The 23,344-nt window shown below is 43.3% G+C and overlaps 1 protein-coding gene across 2 annotated transcripts in view; it reads left to right on the top strand.

The window, feature by feature from the left end:
* Nucleotides 1-8,684, top strand: part of LOC127630094 (schwannomin-interacting protein 1-like) — a 66,511-nt gene extending 57,827 nt beyond the window's left edge. The window contains exons 5-8 of one of the 2 annotated variants that reach the window (XM_052107523.1): nucleotides 944-1,141; nucleotides 7,431-7,554; nucleotides 7,854-7,947; nucleotides 8,074-8,684. In XM_052107523.1, coding sequence (XP_051963483.1) covers nucleotides 944-1,141; nucleotides 7,431-7,554; nucleotides 7,854-7,947; nucleotides 8,074-8,128 — 471 coding nt within the window. In that variant the 3' untranslated portion in view covers nucleotides 8,129-8,684. The remainder of the gene's footprint in view (nucleotides 1-943; nucleotides 1,142-7,430; nucleotides 7,555-7,853; nucleotides 7,948-8,073) is intronic. The other variant, XM_052107524.1, reaches the window with a different exon arrangement.
* Nucleotides 8,685-23,344: the final 14,660 nt, after the last annotated feature.

Raw genomic sequence — 23,344 nt, 5'->3', positions numbered from 1 at the left:
TCCAAAGTAGCTGCACGTCATGTCAACTATCGCGTTTGTCGTGTTTTTTCTTGAAGTTGGCAGTAACATATCAAAAGTTTTTAATTAAATATAAAGAAGTTATTCAAATTTAATCCTTACCGTTTTCTCCAAGGAACTTAGCTCCTTCCTTAGGCACTGGATGAGGTCTGCTCACTCTGCTGGAAAATGACTCTAGGGGCAGTGTGCGTCGAACACGTGTTCCACAACAACACTAGGCTGCCCACAGATGCGCCTGCCTAATAATCGGCTTGATGTGCGTGGATATTGGCCGATGCCGGTTATGTAAAAAAATGCCGATTAATCTGTCGACCTCTAATTCGGACATATACATTTGAAGTAATATTTCTGTGTATTTTTTGCTCTGTCATTATAAAGATCTCATTATTGTGCATTACAAGCTATTATGATGTTCAACACAATTCTTTCACATTTCAGGCTGTACAGTGTTAAATTGTATTAATTTAATTGTGTTAAAAATTACAGAATTTAGTTTGATGGAATTTTGTTAAGAAATTGACATGCGTTAATCCCTAAAATAAACTACATTTAATAAAAATATAATTGAATTGTTATTGGTTGATCTGTGTTCAAAGTAAATTAGTGATAAACCCTCATCTGTGCACATTAACATTTATCACATTCAGGCATGAATTCATTAGGAATGAACTGAATGCACTATTTATTTGCACGCTTGGTGGCAGATTCACTACAGAACTTATGCAGATCAGTCAATGGCATTAATTTTGTGATCTGGACTGAGCAGCATCACTCCACTATTGTGGTCCAGACACCCGAATCGGCTGGAAGTACCAGTAAACGATCAAACCTCAGCCTTTATTATCAACCACACATTTGGATGTCTGCAGTTGGAAAGTTGTCTAATAATTTGTCTTTCTTCTTCTATCCATCCATCTGTCCAAAGAGCAAACAGATCTCGTCGTACTCAGACAGGGACACGACCGAGGACGACTCTGAGTCTCTGGAGGACATGGACTTCCTGAGCCGTCAGAAGAAGCTGCAGGCTGAGGCGAAGCTGGCTCTAGCGATGGCCAAACCCATGGCCAAGATGCAGGTGCAGGTGGAGAAACAGAACCGCAAGAAGTCTCCCGTCGCAGACCTGGTACGTGTGCTCGTCTCACATCTCACATCGCGCTTTTTCACATCACGTTTAACTGGCTTCAAACGAATCAACAGTCGGAGGTGTGACACTGGCTTGCCATGCTGGGCGGGATTCTGCTTCCCTTCTGTGGGAACTTCTAGCATGCAGCATGAATCACCATAGTAAACATGGTGACTACTCACCAGAGTGCAGCCAGTGTCGGCCCTTCGATCGCCCACATACACACAGAGACTGTGAGAGAGAGTGAAACTGAATGGCAATGTAATGAGAACGCTGGCACTCACTCCAAAACCATTCGCTGATGTCATCATTTCTCGCTGCTTTTACCCAGAACACACATCTGTTATGATTCCAGGTTTATATCTGTAGAGCTTATTGAAAGTGCAGATTTATTTAGAGCAAAAGTGTCCTCTGCTAGTGTAAATTCCTTCGAAAGACTTCAGTGTCCTGCCACACTGTAAAACTGCCATTTATGATGATGTTTGTGATCGCAGGCGATGACAGCGGGAGTGCCCACAATTAGATGGACTTGTGTCACCTGCCCCTAAAGCCTTCATTTAGAAGAACTTTTCAGAACACTACTTGAGGGGAATCTCATGACAGATGTCCAGATGAACATATTTCAGGCCATATGCCACATGAAGAAAGAATTGGAATAATATGCATTATTGCATTATTTTTCATTGGCACATTTGCATTTTATATAAATAGACTTTGTTTTATTTGTGCATTAGGGTTGTCGATGAAAATGCTTTAATCAAATGAATGACACGGTTTGCCGATTAATGAATCGCATAAATATATATTTGCTGAGAAAGCCCCTCGAGTAATAATAATTCAATATATAATGGAATAAATAGGTATAAAAAGTTATATTTAAAAAATGGGAAATAAAATATATTATAAAAAATTATAATACAGATCAGGGGTCGGCAACCTTTTTGACACGGAGTGCCATTTTTTTATTGTTCTGGTCAATGACTCATGTCACATCACATGTCTGTGATTTTCTAAAGTTTGAGGCCACTTTTGACAATGTTTCTATTTTGCATTTTTCTATTTTCTACTGCTTATTTTTCATTACAAATGATATATATTATCAGCATAGCCGTTTGAGTGAAACATTTGTGCAAAACCTTGTTGGTGAATTATCACAGAGCATCTTGTGAAAGTGCTTCATGAAAGAAACCTGTCCTTTAGTACAAAGTGAGTGAACAACTTTGCTCATTTGATTACTGATCACTAAATTGTGTGGAATCTTTAATATTTCTTATATAATATCATATGTTTTTTTAAAATCACACAGAGGGTCATCACTAATAGCGAGAAAACGAGCTGTCTATTTTATTTCTATGAAGTTTTGTCACCTGACCTGCATTCCAATCTACATGTTGATATAATCCGTCCTCAAGATCACGCAGCGTGTTTTCATCAGATGAATGGGAGTGTGTCGAGATGCGTGCAAGCCGGTCATCTATTTAGTCCTTTTCGGTGAATCGCACATGTAAAATACTGAAACTTTATTTCCAGGTTTAATTTATATTTTGAATAGACTTAAATTTTGAATCCCACGATGTGGGTTTATGTTTTCTCTTTTAATCGTTTAATGTCATTTTAGTGTGACCGTGGTTTAAGGAGGGTGTCCCTGTAGTGCGGGGTTGGAAATCTCAAAGATTAATTGTGGTGTTTTCCTTATTTCATCACGTGTTATTCTGAAAGTAAAAAGAAACAAATGAAACACTGAATGGAGGCTGTCAATCGCGCAGCCTGAACAACTTCTGCGATTAATAGAAAGTGAAGCTCTGCTGGCTCGTGATGTGTGAATGGCTTGCACGTGTTGCACGAGTCTGTTGGGTATACTGCAGTCTCGTCACATTTTAACTTTTTGTTTAGCCTCCCATTCAGCTCATGAAAGCATGCTGCGCGATCATGCTGACGTGCAAGTAATTACCCCTCCGTGTGCCAATGTTGGCATGCGTGCCATACGTTGCTGAACCCTGATACAGATAATTAAAATGCATTACGTTATTTTGACACACAAGTGACGCATTAAAAAAGACAATTCAAACAGTGTGTTTAGAATGCAATATATTGTTTATTTCATATTATTGATCATAATCCAATCATCTGCAGTTCACAGCGATCCATTTGGCAGTTGAATTTGTCAATCAGTCTGAAATGTATTAAACTTGTTTATGGACGCGTCAATCTACACCTGCGTCAGACGGACACTTTGAGCGTCTCGGGTGTGTTGCATCATAAACGTACGGTTCGTTGTGTCGAGTTTACTCACGAGTAGAAAAACACGTCTCGAGATCCCTGCGGTCATATTTGCGCTCCATCCCGCTGAACGCAAGAACGTGTTCTCATCTTGTGATGTCTGCTGTTAGTGAGTGTGTTTGTTCTCTGTGTTAGCTGCTCATTGCCTATACAGTTTCACTTACTGGAGAAAACAGGTGATACTCCAGAATTCAATTGCTAAGACGGAAATAATATTCCTCATTATTATTAATTGCACATGTTAAATCGATAGCCCTAATATATACTGTATATAATTTATTTGTTGTATACTACAAATTTCTAAGAAAAATAATGTGCACACATTTTTGTGAGATTCACCCATATATGCCATTATTTGTCCAATAACATTAAAATGTTTGGGGTTGAATGTTGCTATCCTGTTGGGGTTGAATGGGTAGTCTAGGGCAGTTGTTCTCAAAGGGTGTGCCACAGCACACTGTGGCAGGTGTGTCATGGAATTTGTAGAGCTCCAGCATTTGTGAGTGAAAATGAATGCAGGCGAATTTGAACAGTTATTTGGCTGCACCGGTGTGAGTGACAGCTGATCATACACACAAAGTTATGAACTTATTATTGCAACCTACAATGAGAATAAAAAATTCCTGATGCATCTTACATCATTTACCAAGTACTTTTAAATGAGATACGTTATTTAGTTTTGCATTCAAAGCGGCGTTTTCTCAGTTGCACACGGCTGCGAGCGCTCTCCTCTTTTCTCATTCAGGCGCACGCATACACTGAGAGATACACCACAAGATGTACCTGAAGTATCTAGATCCACAGTAAAATGAGTCCTATATGGACATCACCTGAAAGGCTCAGCAAGGAAGAAGCTGCTGCTCCAAAACCACCATAAAAAAGCCAGACTACAGTTTGCAAGTGCACATGGGGACAAAGATCTTACTTTCTGGAGAAATGCCCTCTGGTCTCATGAAACAGATATAGAACTGAAAAAGCGTGTGTGAGCAAGGAGGTCTACAATCCTGACTCAGTTACACCAGTTCTGTCTGCAGGAATGGGCCAAAATTCCAGCAACTTATTGTGAGAAGCTTGTGGAAGGAAACCCAAAACATTTGACCCAAGTTAAACAATTAAACGCAATGATACCAAATACTAACAAAGTGTGTGTGAACTTCTGACCCACTGGGAAAGTGATGAAACAAATTAAAGCTTAAATAAATAATTCTCTATTATACTATTCTGACATTCACATTCTTAAAATAAAGTCATGATCCGAACTGACCAAAAACAAGGAATGATTCTACCATTAAATGTCAGGACTTGTGAAAAACTGAGTTTAATGTGTTTGGCTAATGTGTATGTACACTTCTGACTTCAACTCTATATTTCAATTGTTTAATATTTATTGTATTCTCTTTGCACTGGAAGCTTCTGTCACCATGACAAATTATTAGCAATAAAGCTCATTCTGATTGTGATTAATGCACAGGTAGTTCCAGTCAGTTTTAATCACCGTTCTATATTAATGCTGTCCTCTGTAATGAGACACTGAGAGAGATTTATCCCTAATTCAAATGACCTCCAGAAGTGAATATAGTCTCAGAGCTGAGATCATCAAGTCATGCAATTCAGTCTTTATATCAAATGTGAAGCGCTACAGGAAACACGGAAAAGACACCAGTGTTTATCAGCTCGTTTTACTGAGTCTGAACTGGAGATAATTAAAAATGCACCTGCACTTTGCTCTTGCACATCTTTAGGGCTTGTGAGGAAAGTATGGTTTGACATTCAGCTGTTTTGCACAATGGAGGAGCGGAGGAAACTGAGACCTATCAAATGATGTCTCAGAGCTCAAAGTCTGCAGGTTTTAAAGCATTTTGCATGATTTCCCCTCATCATTTAAGTGTCCCTTTTACAATTGTCACATCCATAATGCCAGTTTATCCTCATTAATGTGAAAATGACCAAGAATATGTATTAATTAATACATGTTCTGAGGAGTGTCAACCCTTACACATTATGTGGCTATTATATCTATATTTCTAAATTAAATTCACAGTTTGGTCTCGAAAAAACACATTTATTCATATACACTGGTGGCCAAAAGTGTGGAATAATGTTCAGATTTTGTTGTTTCGGAAGGAAATTGTTACTTTAATTCACCAAAGTGGCATTCGACTGATCACAACGTATAGTCAAGACATTACTGATGTAAAAAACAACAACATCACTATCTGAAAAAAGTCATTTTTGATTAAACCTAGACAGCAGCATCTCTCCAACACTTTATCCTTGAGGAATCATGATACATTTATCATTTGACACTAGAAAATCACTTGCCATTATATCAAACACAGCTGAAAGATATTTTGGTTCATTAAATTAATCTTAACATTGTCTTTGTGTTTGTTTTTGAGCTGCCACAGTATGTAATAGACTGGCATGTCTTAAGGTCAATATTAGGTCAAAAATGGCAACAAAAAAAAACTGCAGATTTCACCCAAAGGTGTAACTACAGTCTTCAAAGACAAAGGACAACTGGCTCTAATAAGGACAGAAAGAGATGTGGAAGACCAGATGTGCATCTAAACAAGAGGATAAGTACATCAGAGTCTCTAGTTTGAGAAATAGACACCTCACATGTCCTCCGCTGACAGCTTCATTGAATTCTACCCGCACAACACCAGTTTCATGTACAACAGTAAAGAGAAGACTCTTATGGGAAGAATTGCAAAGAAAGACACTTTTGAAACAGAAAAACAAAAAGAAAAGGTTAGAGTGGACAAAGAAACACAGACATTGGACAACAGATAATTGGAAAAGAGTGTTATGGATCTGAACCCCATTGAGCTTTTGTGGGATCAGCTAGACTGTAAGGTGTATGAGAAGTGCCCGACAAAACAGCCACATCTATGCCAAGTGCTACAGGAAGTGTGGGGTGAAAGGGCAAGTGCTACAGGAAGTGTGGGGTTAAAGGTCAAGTGCTACAGGAAGTGTGGGGTGAAAGGTCACCTGAGTATCTGGACAAACTGACAGCTAGAATAATGAGGATCTGTAAAGTTGTCATTGCTGCATGTGGAGGATGTTTTTATGAGAACTCTTTAAAGTAGTTTAAGAAGTTCTGGATATTTTTTTCAAATTGTAATAGTAATTATTCATGTTATTAATGTCCTGACTATATATTGTGATCAGTTGAATGCCACTTTGGTGACTAAAATACCAAGTACCAATTTATTTCCATAAGAGCAAAATCTGTACATTATTAGAAACGTTTGGCTGCCAGTGTAAATAAATGTGATATTATTGCACTACTTTATCTCTGAGTTGGCAGAATTCAAGATCTAACAACCTGTAAATAAAGTTAAGCATTAAGCCTCAGGTATTCCTGGTGGAGCACTTTACTTTTGTGAGTGAATATGAATGCGTTTGACACATGCAACAGTGACGTGCAGAGCCGAGGACCGCGTGTGCGGGTTAAGAAAATTTACATTTTACATTTTACATTTTTATGCATTTGGCAGACGCTTTTATCCAAAGCGAATTACAGTGCACTTATTACAGGGACAATCCCCCCAGAGCAACCTGGAGTTAAGTGCCTTACTCAAGGACACAATGCTGGTGACTGTGGGGATCGAACCAGCAACCTTCTGATTAACAGTTATGTGCTTTAGCCCACTACGCCACCACCACTCTAGAAAAGAAGAAAATCTAGGTGGCGTGTGGGCAAGGCTGTGCTGATGATGCAATTTGTGTCACGCATACTGTGCACGGAGTGATCCACAGCACGGACACACAAAGTGTACTTTGGCATTTGTTGTCATTCCTCTAGTCAAAATGTGCACTAAAAATCAATGACAGCTTTAACCAATTCATGCTGGGATGTGACCATGGTATGAGCGGGATAATCCATGGTATGTGTGCGTTAAACAATTTTCTCTCCACGTCGACTGTACATCATCATTTATATATTTCATGTATTTCTATTTATTGTGTATCTGACGGTATAGTGTTTTGTGTGTTTTCTCAGCTTCCTCATATGCCGCACATCAGTGAGTGTTTGATGAAGAGGAGTTTGAAACACACAGATCTCAGAGACATGACCCTCGGACAGCTACAGGTCATAGTGAACGACCTGCACTCACAGATCGAGGGTACGACACACACACACACACACACACACACACACGTGTTCATGTGTACAGTGTGTTTCCTCTGCATGTTTGTATAGACAATGAAACATATTTAAAGCATCTAAAACAAAACTTTTACAAATGCTTTTCATGTACTTGAATTAATACAATTCATAAATTAATGATTAATACCATCACATATATTGAACACATTAACCTAATCTGACATTACTAAGATTGAATTCTGTTGTGTGTGTTTGAATCACTGTGACAACACTGAATGATTGATTGATTGATTGATTGATTGATTGATTGATCAGGTCTGAATGAAGAGCTGGTGCAGCTGTTACTGATGCGAGATGAACTGCAGATGGAGCAGGACGCCATGTTAGTGGACATAGAAGATCTGACCAGGTGAGCAAATAAACATCTTTAATCACAATCTTTCTCAATGTCCTGTAAAAACTCAAGATTACATTCTAAAGCTTGACAATGAATGAATGAATGATGGTGTGTGTGTGTGTGTGTGTGTGTGTTCAGGCATGCTCAGAGTCAGCAGAAACACATGTCCGAGAAGACTCTTCCCTCCAAATGAAGCCGTCACACTATCAGTACTGAGGACAGACACATTCCCTTCTGCTTCTGTCATGTTTACAGCTGATGAATGCTCACATTCACCCACCACACAACATCACATGATCAGCGGGACATCCCTGGATTGCTGTGCTGTGATTGGCTATCGCTTTGTCATACATTTATTTCAATCTTTATTGTTGCCACATTCAATTCTAACTGTCAAAACATAAAAAAAATGGTGGAAACATTTCAAAATGAATAATAAAAAAGAATATTCTATGAAGAAAACTGTTGAGATGTGTCAGTTGGACAGTATTTAAAGAAACAAAAGCCTCTTTATGATCCGCACAAACTGAAGGTGCTCGAGAGGAAACATGCCTGCCTTTGTTAGTCGACTCGTAGCGTTTGTTACGTTCACTGCGATTGTGTGAATGTTGATTCGGACACAATTCATTTGAATAAATGTGTTAATATCAGTTTCATTCTATTCTAGTCAGATTCTTTATTTGAGGGACAAGTTCTTATGTACAGATATGTATAAAAAACTAATAAAACTTTGTTTCATAAACGATTGTTTGATTCAGTTTTGTTGTGGAAAAATGTACAAGTGTGTTTTAATAGAAATTAATTTTGCTTTAGGAATGACCAAAACACACACACAGTAAATATATATTCACCAATCAGCCACAACATTAAAAACACCTGCCCAATATTGTGTAGCCCCCCCCCCCACCAAAACAGCACCAACCCGCATCTCAGAACAGCATTCAGAGACGATCACCCGTATCTGCATGATTTTGTGCACTGCTGACAAACGATAAGCTGATTAGATAATCACATGCATGATTGTTGGTGTCAGACGGGCTGGTTTGAGTATTTCTGGGATTTTCACACACAACAGTCTCTAGAATTTACTCAAAATGAAAAACAAAACACATCCAGTGAGGGGCAGTTCTGTGTATGAAACACATCCAGTGAGGGGCAGTTCTGTGTATGAAACACATCCAGTGAGGGGCAGTTCTGTGTATGAAACACATCCAGTGAGGGGCAGTTCTGTGTTTGAAACACATCCAGTGAGGGTCAGTTCTGTGAATGAAACACATCCGGTGAGGGGCAGTTCTGTGTATGAAACACATCCAGTGAGGGTCAGTTCTGTGTATGAAACACATCCAGTGAGGGTCAGTTCTGTGTATGAAACACATCCAGTGAGGGGCAGTTCTGTGTATGAAACACATCCAGTGAGGGTCAGTTCTGTGAATGAAACACATCCAGTGAGGGTCAGTTCTGTGTATGAAACACATCCAGTGAGGGGCAGTTCTGTGTATGAAACACATCCAGTGAGGGTCAGTTCTGTGTATGAAACACATCCAGTGAGGGTCAGTTCTGTGAATGAAACACATCCAGTGAGGGGCAGTTCTGTGTATGAAACACATCCAGTGAGGGTCAGTTCTGTGTATGAAACACATCCAGTGAGGGGCAGTTCTGTGTATGAAACCCATCCAGTGAGGGTCAGTTCTGTGTATGAAACACATCCAGTGAGGGGCAGTTCTGTGTATGAAACCCATCCAGTGAGGGTCAGTTCTGTGTATGAAACACATCCAGTGAGGGGCAGTTCTGTGTATGAAACACATCCAGTGAGGGGCAGTTCTGTGTATGAAACACATCCAGTGAGGGGCAGTTCTGTGAATGAAACACATCCAGTGAGGGGCAGTTCTGTGTATGAAACACATCCAGTGAGGGGCAGTTCTGTGTATGAAACACATCCAGTGAGGGGCAGTTCTGTGTATGAAACACATCCAGTGAGGGGCAGTTCTGTGAATGAAACACATCCAGTGAGGGGCAGTTCTGTGTATGAAACACATCCAGTGAGGGGCAGTTCTGTGAATGAAACACATCCAGTGAGGGGCAGTTCTGTGAATGAAACACATCCAGTGAGGGGCAGTTCTGTGAATGAAACACATCCAGTGAGGGGCAGTTCTGTGTATGAAACACATCCAGTGAGGGGCAGTTCTGTGTATGAAACACATCCAGTGAGGGTCAGTTCTGTGTATGAAACACATCCAGTGAGGGGCAGTTCTGTGTATGAAACACATCCAGTGAGGGGCAGTTCTGTGAATGAAACACATCCAGTGAGGGGCAGTTCTGTGTATGAAACACATCCAGTGAGGGGCAGTTCTGTGTATGAAACACATCCAGTGAGGGGCAGTTCTGTGTATGAAACACATCCAGTGAGGGGCAGTTCTGTGTATGAAACACATCCAGTGAGGGGCAGTTCTGTGTATGAAACACATCCAGTGAGGGGCAGTTCTGTGTATGAAACACATCCAGTGAGGGGCAGTTCTGTGAATGAAACACATCCAGTGAGGGGCAGTTCTGTGAATGAAACACATCCAGTGAGGGGCAGTTCTGTGTATGAAACACATCCAGTGAGGGGCAGTTCTGTTTATGAAACACATCCAGTGATGGGGCAGTTCTGTGTATGAAACATCCAGTGAGGGGCAGTTCTGTGAATGAAACACATCCAGTGAGGGGCAGTTCTGTGTATGAAACACATCCAGTGAGGGGCAGTTCTGTGTATGAAACACATCCAGTGAGGGGCAGTTCTGTGTATGAAACACATCCAGTGAGGGGCAGTTCTGTGTATGAAACACATCCAGTGAGGGGCAGTTCTGTGAATGAAACACATCCAGTGAGGGGCAGTTCTGTGTATGAAACACATCCAGTGAGGGGCAGTTCTGTGAATGAAACACATCCAGTGAGGGGCAGTTCTGTGAATGAAACACATCCAGTGAGGGGCAGTTCTGTGAATGAAACACATCCAGTGAGGGGCAGTTCTGTGTATGAAACACATCCAGTGAGGGGCAGTTCTGTGTATGAAACACATCCAGTGAGGGTCAGTTCTGTGTATGAAACACATCCAGTGAGGGGCAGTTCTGTGTATGAAACACATCCAGTGAGGGGCAGTTCTGTGAATGAAACACATCCAGTGAGGGGCAGTTCTGTGTATGAAACACATCCAGTGAGGGGCAGTTCTGTGTATGAAACACATCCGGTGAGGGGCAGTTCTGTGTATGAAACACATCCGGTGATGGGGCAGTTCTGTGTATGAAACACATCCGGTGAGGGGCAGTTCTGTGTATGAAACACATCCGGTGAGGGGCAGTTCTGTGTATGAAACACATCCGGTGAGGGGCAGTTCTGTGAATGAAACACATCCGGTGAGGGGCAGTTCTGTGTATGAAACACATCCGGTGAGGGGCAGTTCTGTGTATGAAACACATCCGGTGAGGGGCAGTTCTGTGTATGAAACCCATCCAGTGAGGGTCAGTTCTGTGTATGAAACCCATCCGGTGAGGGTCAGTTCTGTGTATGAAACCCATCCAGTGAGGGTCAGTTCTGTGTATGAAACCCATCCGGTGAGGGTCAGTTCTGTGTATGAAACACATCCAGTGAAGGTCAGTTCTGTGTATGAAACACATCCAGTGAGGGGCAGTTCTGTGTATGAAACCCATCCAGTGAGGGGCAGTTCTGTGTATGAAACCCATCCAGTGAGGGTCAGTTCTGTGTATGAAACACATCCAGTGGGGGTCAGTTCTGTGTATGAAACACATCCAGTGAGGGTCAGTTCTGTGAATGAAACACATCCAGTGAGGGTCAGTTCTGTGTATGAAACACATCCAGTGAGGGGCAGTTCTGTGTATGAAACACATCCAGTGAGGGGCAGTTCTGTGTATGAAACACATCCAGTGAGGGTCAGTTCTGTGTATGAAACCCATCCAGTGAGGGTCAGTTCTGTGTATGAAACACATCCAGTGAGGGTCAGTTCTGTGAATGAAACCCATCCAGTGAGGGGCAGTTCTGTGTATGAAACACATCCAGTGAGGGGCAGTTCTGTGTATGAAACACATCCAGTGAGGGTCAGTTCTGTGTATGAAACACATCCAGTGAGGGGCAGTTCTGTGTATGAAACACATCCAGTGAGGGGCAGTTCTGTGTATGAAACACATCCAGTGATGGTCAGTTCTGTGTATGAAACACATCCAGTGAGGGGCAGCTCTGTGTATGAAACACATCCAGTGAGGGGCAGCTCTGTGTATGAAACACATCCAGTGAGGGTCAGTTCTGTGTATGAAGCACATCCAGTGAGGGGCAGTTCTGTGTATGAAACACATCCAGTGAGGGGCAGTTCTGTGTATGAAACCCATCCAGTGAGGGTCAGTTCTGTGTATGAAACACATCCAGTGAGGGTCAGTTCTGTGAATGAAACACATCCAGTGAGGGGCAGTTCTGTGTATGAAACACATCCAGTGAGGGGCAGTTCTGTGTATGAAACACATCCAGTGAGGGTCAGTTCTGTGTATGAAACACATCCAGTGAGGGTCAGTTCTGTGTATGAAACACATCCAGTGAGGGTCAGTTCTGTGTATGAAACACTTGTTGATGAGAGATCAACAGAGAATGGTCAGACTGGTTTGAACTGATAAAGTCTACAGTAACTCAGATAACCACTCTGTACAATTGTGCTGAAGAATATCATCTCTGATTTTAATGGTGCTTTTAATGTTGTGGCTGATCGGTGTATTTAATATGTATAATTATTATTATTAACAGTTGTGGTGCAATCATCTTATTGGACAAGTGGTGAATGTGACATTGTTTCGTTAAATCTAATGTGTATTTGTTGGATTAAAAGCTTCTTTTTTCATAAATTGCACTAATATTATTATCAGCTTACTGTTAAGAGATTACATCAGATTCAGCACAATCCCATCAAAATGATCTCATAATTATTTACCTGGCAGAGGTGTGTGTGTGTGTGTGTGTGTGTGTCTGTGTGTGTGTGTGACTGTGTGTGTGTGTGTGTGTGACTCTGTGTGTGTGTGTGTGTGTGTGTGTCTGTGTGTGTGTGACTCTGTGTGTGTGTGTGTGTGTGTGTGTGACTCTGTGTGTGTGTGTGTGACTGTGTGTGTGTGTCTGTGTGTGTCTGTGTGTGTGTGACTCTGTGTGTGTGTGACTCTGTGTGTGTGTGACTCTGTGTGTCTGTGTGTGTGTGTGTGTGTGAGACTGTGTGTGTGTGTGTGTGCGTGACTCTGTGTGTGTGTGTGTGACTCTGTGTGTGTGTGTGTGTGTGACTCTGTGTGTGTGTGTGTGTGTGTGTGTGTGACTGTGTGTGTGTGTGTCTGTGTCTGTGTGTGTCTGTGTGTGTGTGACTGTGTGTGACTGTGTGTGTGTGTGTGTGACTGTGTGTGTGTGTGTGTGAGAGAGACTCTGTGTGTGTGTGTGTGTGTGTGTGTGTGTGTGTGTGTGTGTGTGTGTGTGTCTGTGTGTGTGTGACTCTGTGTGTGTGTGTGTGTGTGTGTGTGTGTGTGTGTGTGTGTGTGTGTGTGTGTGTGTGTGTGTGTGTGTGTGTGACTCTGTGTGTGTCTGTGTGTGTGTGACTCTGTGTGTGTGTGTGTGTGTGTGTGTGTCATATTGATAGGTAGACCAACATGTGTGTGTTTGTTTGTGTTGGCAGTTCAGAAGGGATTCCCCATGTGTTTGTTACTGTATATAAGGTTATCAATGTCTCTGTAGATCTCACACTGACTCTGACCTGACCACACACACATCATGAAGTTCTGTGAGTATTTCAGCACTCATTTGTAAATACATAAATCATAACTTTTATTGAGAACTTCTGAACTTGATAACATTATAGAATGATTAAGAAATTATGTTTCTTTAAATAGTTAGACATGCCTATAATTGTTATATTAATGTTCCAGTTGTTCAGGGTTTATAAAGGGGTTTATAAATTACTAAGAATTCATTTACAAATGCATTAAAAATTAGTTATATGCAGTTATTACAACATGTAATAACAAAGGATGACTTTCATGTATTACCAGCCAAACACTGAGCCATTTAACCTCACATGTTATAAATGCTTAATAACACTCATTCAACAATAGCAACCTATTAAAATGTATATTAATTGAACACATATGAAGTATTGATAACATTTACATTAAGGTTGTATTTGTTAAACTTAATAAATGCATTAGTTAACATGAACTTACAATGGACAATATTTTTCCACTACATTTATTAATCTTGGTTAGTGTTCATTTATATAAATCCAATTGTTCTGTTTTTGCTCGTGTTAAATCATAACGTTAATGTTCAAATATGATTTATGATGTGGATGAACATGAAGGTTTTATTGGTCAATACAAAGTTTTGTTGCTTTTCATGGATTATTATTATTGCTGAACCAATAATGAACATTTAGAATAATATTTACAATCAGTCAGTCAGGTGATGGCACATTATTCAGCTTATTACACAAATACTTCACATATTTTTACATATATTTTCAATTAATAAATGGTCATGAAATAGAGTTTTCAGTGAAAATTATGTCATAATGTGAAAAGAGAGTGAGACGAATGACAATAATATTTTAACATTTAATTGTTGTTTAGTGTCATTAAACACAATTATCTGACTGCAGAATGCCTCAATCGCCCAATCACAATCAAGTATTCCAGAGAGACATGTATTAAAGTGTTGAATCACCCCCTTCAGTGTTGTTACTGTGTTAGAATATATATTATTCTAAACAATAATGTTCCCCGTCTGTCGCTCTCTCCACGTTGTGTCGGAGAAGTGACACTAGGGGTCTCTCTTGAGCGCCGAATATGCTCTGAACTATGAAAAAAGGCCAATGAGAAGTTGGCAGACAGTATTTGCATGTCCCGCCCCCGGACATAAGGGTATTTAAGCGGGCAAATACGGGAGTTCATTCAGAAAATTTCTTCGGAGCCGATGGCAGTGCATGCAGTCTGCTGCGAGTCACGCAACAGTTCCTGCTATTCCTCTGACACTCTGCATGCTGTTGGATTGACGGCACATAACAGCGGCTTTCTCCTTCTCTGCACGGCAGTGCAGCTTTGCCCCTGGGCGCTTCGACAGCGCAGACAATAACTCTTCAATGAGTTTATTAAAAGAGTGATTTCCCTTTTGTGTAAAAGATTATTTCCTCTAAATAATCCACTCCAGCCGCCCCCCGCATTGCTCCTTCTTCCCACGGGATTGAGGACGATGCGGCTGGCGCTGGAAGGGATCTGGGGATGGCAGCGGGTGCAGCTCCGCCGGGTACGCCCCCTCGGACTCCAGCCGCCCCCTGCACGCTTGTTGACTCCCGTCCGTTTTCGATGTAACAGCGGCTCACCTCACAGCCAGTCTGCCTATCTTCTCGAAGTGGATGAGCTCGCCGCTGCATCGGAGAGCGCGGCATCTGACGCTGAGGTCTCCCCTGGGCTGCCGCCTTCGGGCCAGCATGCCCAGGCTGAGGCTGATGCGCAGATGACCGACGTGCTTTCCCGGGCCGTTGCTAGCGTGGGGTTGGATTGGAACCCTCCATCCTCCCCACAGCCATCGCGGTTGGATGACTGGTTCCTGGGGTCCGGGCGCCGCTCACAGCCGTTGCAATCCACTTATGCCCCGGAAGCACTACCACCTGGCGGGGTCACCCTGTGCTCCCCTCCAAGCCCTGTAGGACAACATACTCGCTCACTGCGAAGGCCTACAGCGCCGCCGGACATGCCACTTCCGCCCTGCACTCCATGGCCCTCCTGCAAGTCCACCAGGCCAAGGCACTCAAAAATCTGCAGGGGTTAGCCCTGATCCCGATGTGCTGAAGGAACTGCGCTCAGTGACCGACCTCGCCCTTAGAGCCACGAAGGTCACAGCACAGTCACTCGGGCAGGCCAGGAACTTCATCTGTGGTTGAACCTGGTCGAGATACATGAAACCGTCAAAGCTCGCTTCCTCAATGCCCCTGTCTCCCAGTTCGGCCTCTTCGGCGACACCGTTGAGGACTTCGCCCAGCAGTTCTCCGCGTTGCCTGCCGCCATGGGCCATGCCCCGTCGTCTCGGCGAGGGCGACCCCCTGCGGCTAAGAAACACCCTTCTCCGCCTCAACACAGGCCCAGCTCTCAGCCCCAGCGTCGAACACCCCGCAGGAGGCGCACACCCCCTGTCTCACGGACCCCCTCGAGGACCCGGAAAGCTCCCAGGCGCTCCTGAGACATCCGATCCAGAGTCTGAGACGTTAGCTCCGGAGGTGGTAAGACCACTCCATCCCCCGGTGGAGGGCAGGAAGGAGAATCTTGTGTTGAAATTATTTCATTTGCCTAGCCGGGGATGCAGGACCCACATTCTCAATAACAGAGCTATTTCCTTTGTCTCTGGGTCACCTAGCCTGCAAATGCCATTCTCACAGCACTTTGCTTCCAGATATCACCAGTCCCGGTTCCCTGAATGCGGTACCTCCGCCCTCAGCCCCACGACTGTTCCCCGGCCGGCCGGTTCAGACGAGTCCAGAGGACGCCGACATCGGACATCCTCCTCAGTCACGAACCCGCCCCCTGCCGAGTGTGCGGAGCAAGGTAAGTGCTTTGAGTTTTTTCTCAGCACCAAAGCCTCGGGATGCACCCTTGCCTCCCGACGGCCCATTACCTGCTCCGCCCCGCTGCGAAGCTCCGCCAGGTACGTCAAAAATACTCGTCGCCTTGGTGCCCCTAGCACAGAGTTTGGAGGCGTGGCTTTCACTGCCCAACCCGTCACGCTGGCTGGCCTGGACCATCTGACTCGGTTATGCAATTCAGTTTGCCAGGCCCCCGTCCCCCTTCGCGGGCGTCCGCTTTACTGCAGTACACGGCGAACATCCAATTCCCTGCGCGTGGAAATCGCTACTCTTTTATTCAAAGACACGATAGAGCCTGTCCCTCCAACTGAAATGAAGAAGGGTCTCTACAGCCCTTTCTTCATTGTACCAAGAAAGGCGGCGGCTTACGACTGATCTTGGACTTGAGAGTTGTCAACCGGGCTCTGCTCAAACTCCCGTTCAAAATGCTCATCCTAACTTGCGTCCGGCATCTAGATTGGTTCGCAGTGGTAGACCTGAATGACGCCTACTTCCACGTCTCGATTCTGCTTCGACACCGACCCTTTCTGCGGTTCGCGTTCACCAGCCAGGCGTACCAGTACAAGGTCCTCCTGGGGCATATGGCATCCTCCGTGGCGGTCGTGCCGCTGGGGTTGATGCATATGAGACTGCTTCAGCACTAGCTTCAGTCTCGAGTCCCGAGATGAGCATGGCGCCGCGGCACGCACCGTGTGATGATCACCCCTGCCGGCCGCCAAACATTCAAACCCTGGACAGACCTCTGCTTTTTGCGGGCAGGAGTACCCTTGCAGCAGGTGTCTCCTGGTCACGACGGACGCCTCCAGATTGGGTTGGGGCACCGTGTGCAATGGGCACGCAGCTGCGGGCGGAGCAGAACTATGCACCACCCCTTTAAGGATCCACCACCACCACCAACTAAAATGGCTGCTTGTCAGATCAACAGGTGACAACAATAAAGGCTTAATATAAAGGTAACCGGGAAGATGGTTGACTTCACAACAAAAACAGAAAAAGAGGTTTAAGACTGGAGTGAGGTGAAGTTAAGGTGTGCAAGCTGAGTGGAGAGAGAAAGTTTGTTTTTGTTTACAGCGATGTGGAATAGGGACGCGATCGGAGAAGTGAGGCCGGAACAACGAGGGGACTAATTGACAAGTGTTTATCACCAGAGAGTGGGGCTTGGTCTTTCTTCACCATTGATTGCACTTTGCGTGAAAGTGGAGTGGCATGAGTTGATCTTCAAGCGCCGAAGAGCTCCATGGTCAAGGTGTGACAGAGGAAATTTAAGGTCTAAAGAGGAAGTGCCAGGAAATACCTTGAATTCTTCTGACCTACCTTTTAATCCCGTTTGTTGGACTCTCACTCTGTATTCTGTGTCACTCTGCAGTATTGCCCACAGTCATCATTCAGGTACATTACAAACTCTCCGTGAACCAGCGTGCACCATACACAAACACTCCTACTGCCTGAAATCTCTAATCACACATTTATACACACATAAACACACACTTTAATCATGATTGTGGGGTTGTATTTATATTGTTATGTGTTCTGTTGGGTTTTATGTATTTGACTATTGTTGGTATTTTGTTTGTGAGTCTTTGACTCCTTGCCTTTTTGTTTACTATTTTCTTGGTTATTTAAATACACTTATGCTTTGTTACACTATTTTGTTATTTTTTTTATTTCATGTAATTGGTGGCTTTTAGAGCTATCTGGGGTAAGGTATCCATTTTGACAGGCCTAAATCTGTCTGGCACCCGAATTTTGGACTGTTAAAATTAATAAAAAAATGAGTATAGGGGCCGCCACCGTTACAGCTGGCATATCAATTGTCTGGAGTTGCTGACTGTTTTCTTTGCCCTGCGGTAGCTCCTCCCGCTGGTTCGTGGCAAACATGTCCTAGTCAGGTCAGACAGCCGCACTGTGGTAGCGTACATAAATCGCCAAGGCGGTGTATGCTCCCGCCACATGTCACGACTTGCCCGTGGTCTCCTCCTTTGGAGCCAGCAGCGACTCAGGTCGCTGCGTGCCACTCACATCCCCGGCAATGTCAATGTGATAGCGGACGCGCTGTCACGACAACGCTTGCCCAGCGGAGAGTGGAGGCTTCACCCCCAGTCGGTCCAGCTGATTTGGGAATGTTTCGTCAAGGCCCAGGTAGACTTGTTTGCCTCCCGAGAAACCTCCCACTGCCCGCTCTGGTATGCCCGAACAGAGGCTCCCCTCTGGGCAGACACACTGGCACACAGCTGGCCCACGGGACTGCACAAGTATGCATTTCCCCCAGTGAGCCTTCTTGCACAGGTGCTGTGCAAGGTCAGGGAGGACGAGGAGCAAGTCACCCTAGTGGCTCCGTACTGGCCCACTCGGACTTGGTTCTCGGACCTTATGCTTCTCGCGACAGCCCCTCCTGGCGAATTACCCTGAGGAAGGACCTTCTAGGGTCGGGGACCTGCACGCATTCTCTGTCAGCGACACTTGCCTGGAGTTCGGTCCGGCAGACACATATGTGATCCTAAGACCACGGCCGGGCTACGTGCCCAAGGTTCCTACCACACCCTTTAGAGACCAGGTAGTGAACCTGCAAGCCCTGCCCCAGGAGGAGGCAGACCCAGCACTTGCTGGGTCTGGTATGTGCTTTGCGTACCTATTTGGGCCGCACGTGGAGCACTAGACGTTCTGAGCAGCTCTTTGTCTGCTTCGGGGGACAGCGGAAAGGGAACGCTGTCTCCAAACAGAGGCTCGCCCACTGGGTCGTTGATGCCATTTCGTTGGCTTATCATGTCCAGGCCATGCCCCCCTTGAGGGTCCAAGCGCACTCAACCAGAAGCGTTGCGTCCTCGTGGGCACTGGCCAGGGGCACCTCCCTGGCAGACATTTGTAGAGCAGCGGGTTGGGCAACACCTAATACCTTCGCAAGATTTTACAATCTCCGGGTTGAGTCAGTATCGTCCCGTGTTCTCTCAGGTCTGACCCCGTAGAACTCGGTAACACGCTGACGAACTGTCCGGGTGAATCCCTCAGCTGAGGTAAAATCGTGCGCCTGTTTCTCCCAGGAGTTCCCATCTCTCGGATCCCTGGATGATTCCTCCCTAGCCCTTGTGGGTCCGCAGTTCAGCGGAGGAACTCGCTGACCCAATCCACTGCGGCTACTTAATCTACCCTTGTAGTGGAATAGGTGCTCCATAGGTCAAGGACTCCTACACGGACTCCCCCTGTGTGTATTATCCGCGGTACGGTCCCCTTACAAAAGTGGACACATCACCGACACAACGTCAAGAGAGCGACAGACAGGGAACGTCTAGGTTACTTATGTAACCTCCGTTCCCTGATGGAGGGAACGAGACGTTGTGTCTCCCCTGCCACGTCGCTGAGCTGAGCCAATGTTGTGGCCGGACCATTTCCGGCTTCTCAGAAAAATCCTGAATGAACTCATCGTATTTGCCCGCTTAAATACCCATATGTCCGGGGGCGGGGTATGTAAATACTGCCTTTTTTCATAGTTCAGAGGCATATTCGCCGCACAAGAGAGACCCCTATTGTCACTCGTTCCCTCCATCAGGGAACGGAGGTTACATACGTAGCCTAGACGTTTTTGTTTGTTCTTTTTGTTGTGTGTCACAGGTGTTGTGTTTTGTGTAGTTGTGTCTCTTGTGACAGGCACACCAGTGCCATTAAACACACAAGAGTGTGCCACGTGCTGCTAGGGCGCCAGATCGCTGCTCCTCAGCCTCTTACACATCATGGAGAAGGTACAATCATCATCAGTATTTATAACAGTCAATTAATTAATGCATTTCACCTATTAATAAATGACATTACACTTTGATTCATATATTTAATATATTTCATTATATCTCAATCCACATATTATTATCTGAACGTGCATTAATAACTGATCTCTGATCAAAATATTTCATGATCAATACAAGTTCAGCTCAATCGGCAGTATTTCTGGCAGAATGTTGATCGGCACAAAATTAATTGAGACTTTTCTTTATAAAAGCACAAACGTGTGTTCCAGTGAGACACTTCCAATGGAAGTCAATGGGGTTTAATCTGTAAACATTCAAATACTGTTTCACAAGTATAGACACAAGACATGAACAATATGTGTGTTAACATGATTTTACTGTCATTAAATCACTTAATCCATTAGCAATTTCTGCTTAGGAGATGTCCTGAAAAGTGGCTGGATGATGCTTTTTATAGAGTACATAGCGTTTAACCGTGAAACAACACTCACTTAAGGATGTGGCAAAAGTGCCCACAGGTTGTAATTTATAGACTATGTACCTATTAAGCACACATTAGTCATTTTCCCCATGTAGAGCGGGTATAATGATCATAATCTTTAATAATCAACAGTAAAAATACATCACCAAAGTGTATTAATTACCTTTTTAAAGCAAAAGTATCCAAGAGCGACATCTACAGATTGTTACAGGATACAAAGTTTTTCTGCCTTCATAGTTTAAACCTGTTGATGCTCATTGTTCTGCATAATTTGCCAACATTATTAACTGTTTTTTTTTATAGATTATATAGTAAATGTGAACTCATTTAAGCAAAGTTCATATGCAGTGTATATATATATATAACACATAAATGAATTTACCTTTACTTAAAGGAATTATCCATTTGCATTCATTTCTGGAATATGTACGTACCAGCTTGTGAGCATTTAAATATTTCAACAATGCCCTGATATTTTAAATCATAATCAGAAATAGGTTTATTGACATATGCACACTCAAGGAAATCATACATATTTATTTGTTCAATAACAAAAGCTTCCAAGTACACACAAAAATGGACAATACAATAAAAATGTGCAGATATGTGGGGACAAATCTGCTAATGGATTTAACAACAATCCCACATTATTCAGCTTTCAAAAGCAAGACATGCCATCAGAGCTAGTGGCAGCTGTTCTCCACTGGATAGCACAGTGACACTGGACACCTTCTGATATGCTTTAATTTCAGGCAGTGACGTTCAGCCTGAAACAGAAGACACAGAGAAAACATCACTGTATGTCTTCCTAGCTTGTCCATGTTCAAAGTGGCTGTGGTGGGGTACATAGCAGGCTTTGCAGTTAAAAAAAATATGAAGATGATTCTATGCACTACCTGTTTATCAGCACTCAGTGTCGAGAGCTCTTCCCAAGATGAACACACTGATCGACATGAAGTCCCGAGGTGGATTTATAAGACCGTCAGACAGCGTCCTGAAAGTCTGCAAGACAGCTGAGAAGCTTCTGGAAATCCATGGTGGTTCTGCATTCAAGGAACTTGAGGCACACATGTACAACAATCACATCTTCATACTCAAAGTGCATTACAGAAAGCTGCACAAACATCAGCCTCCACTTCATTGCCAAGGAAACATGTGCTGCATCACACTCCAAACGGCTTAAGAAAACTCTGGGCAAGCTTGTACTGCAAAACAGAAGAAAAAAGAGAAGTTTGATATAAAGATCAGGGGCCGGTTGCACCAGCTATACGAAAGTTTAAACTTAGCCTAGTTGTGGCGTAAATGGGCACGAAGTCACAATATACGCACTACTAAATATTAAACTTCTGTAGAACGTAACCCTAAGTATAAACTAAATATTTACAGAAGACTCCGAGCAGGTGTAACTGATGGAATGAAAAAGAAGACTGATATTTTATGACATCAATACGCTCATGTTTTGCATGACAGGCATCAATCATTTCGACATACATTATGATGTTGACATTAATGAGAGAGAAAATACCTTACTTTAAGCGTCTCTTCAGCATGAAACCGCTCAAACGGTGCAGTTTTCAGGATGTGTCGCCCGGTGTCAAGTTTCAACACACAGGCATGTGATCAGCAAAGGATAAAGAAGGAAGGCTGCAACCCCAGTTAGCTTTTTAAAAATTAAATATTTCACATTAGATCAATTTATATGACGTCATGAAATCACATTTTTAATAATGATACAAGCTGTTGTCAATGTTTGAAATTTCATTTTTAACAACAATTCACAAGGTAGGAACATAATAATGAAAATTAGGGGTCACGATTGTGAAATTTGGCAGACAATTAATTGGGATTATGATCATTAATTGCCTGTTTGAGGAGTTTCATGAATATGACGATTAATTACCATACAAACTCACTAATTCATTTATACAAATTTAGCTTGAGTCATATAATAAAATAAGGGTATGATTTCCTTTTCAGGCTTCAAAAATATATGACAGTCAAATATAAAAGTATAACATTTTAATAATATTTTAATGATCAAAATATGTCTCTCAAGAGAGCTGCTCTTGTGGCGTCCGCAGTGGCGGTTACGTGAGCAAACAAGGTTTGATTTTTAATACATCTGTGCACAAATATGAACGCTGCTTATTGGATCAATGCAGGTAAGCGTCATATTATGCCACTACGCATCACTTTACGGAGAGTTTACCACTTACTAACACTTGCCTTAAGAACAGGTGCTGCAAATAAATTAATCACTGATTTAGTTACAAACTAACTAGTAGTTTCTAAACCCTTAGTGTGAATTTACATAAGACCTTACGCACAGCTATTTACTCAACCTCATGTCCTTCCAAACCTGTGTGCATGGCCGTAACTACCATTGAGGACACCGAGGTCATGTCCTCTGTATTTATTTCTTGAAGTGTCGTTTCATTGTGAAGTGAAAATAGCCGACGAGACAATTATCCTTGCGTCAACAGACCGTCACGTGACACGTACTTGCAGATACCGCTGTCATGTGAAAACAAAAGTACTCTAAATAAC

The sequence above is a fragment of the Xyrauchen texanus genome, chromosome 36 (genome assembly GCF_025860055.1).
Source record: "Xyrauchen texanus isolate HMW12.3.18 chromosome 36, RBS_HiC_50CHRs, whole genome shotgun sequence".
Taxonomy (NCBI): Eukaryota; Metazoa; Chordata; class Actinopteri; order Cypriniformes; family Catostomidae; genus Xyrauchen; species Xyrauchen texanus.
Note: the sequence above shows the minus strand (reverse complement) of the source record. Positions and strands in the feature narration are given on the sequence as shown.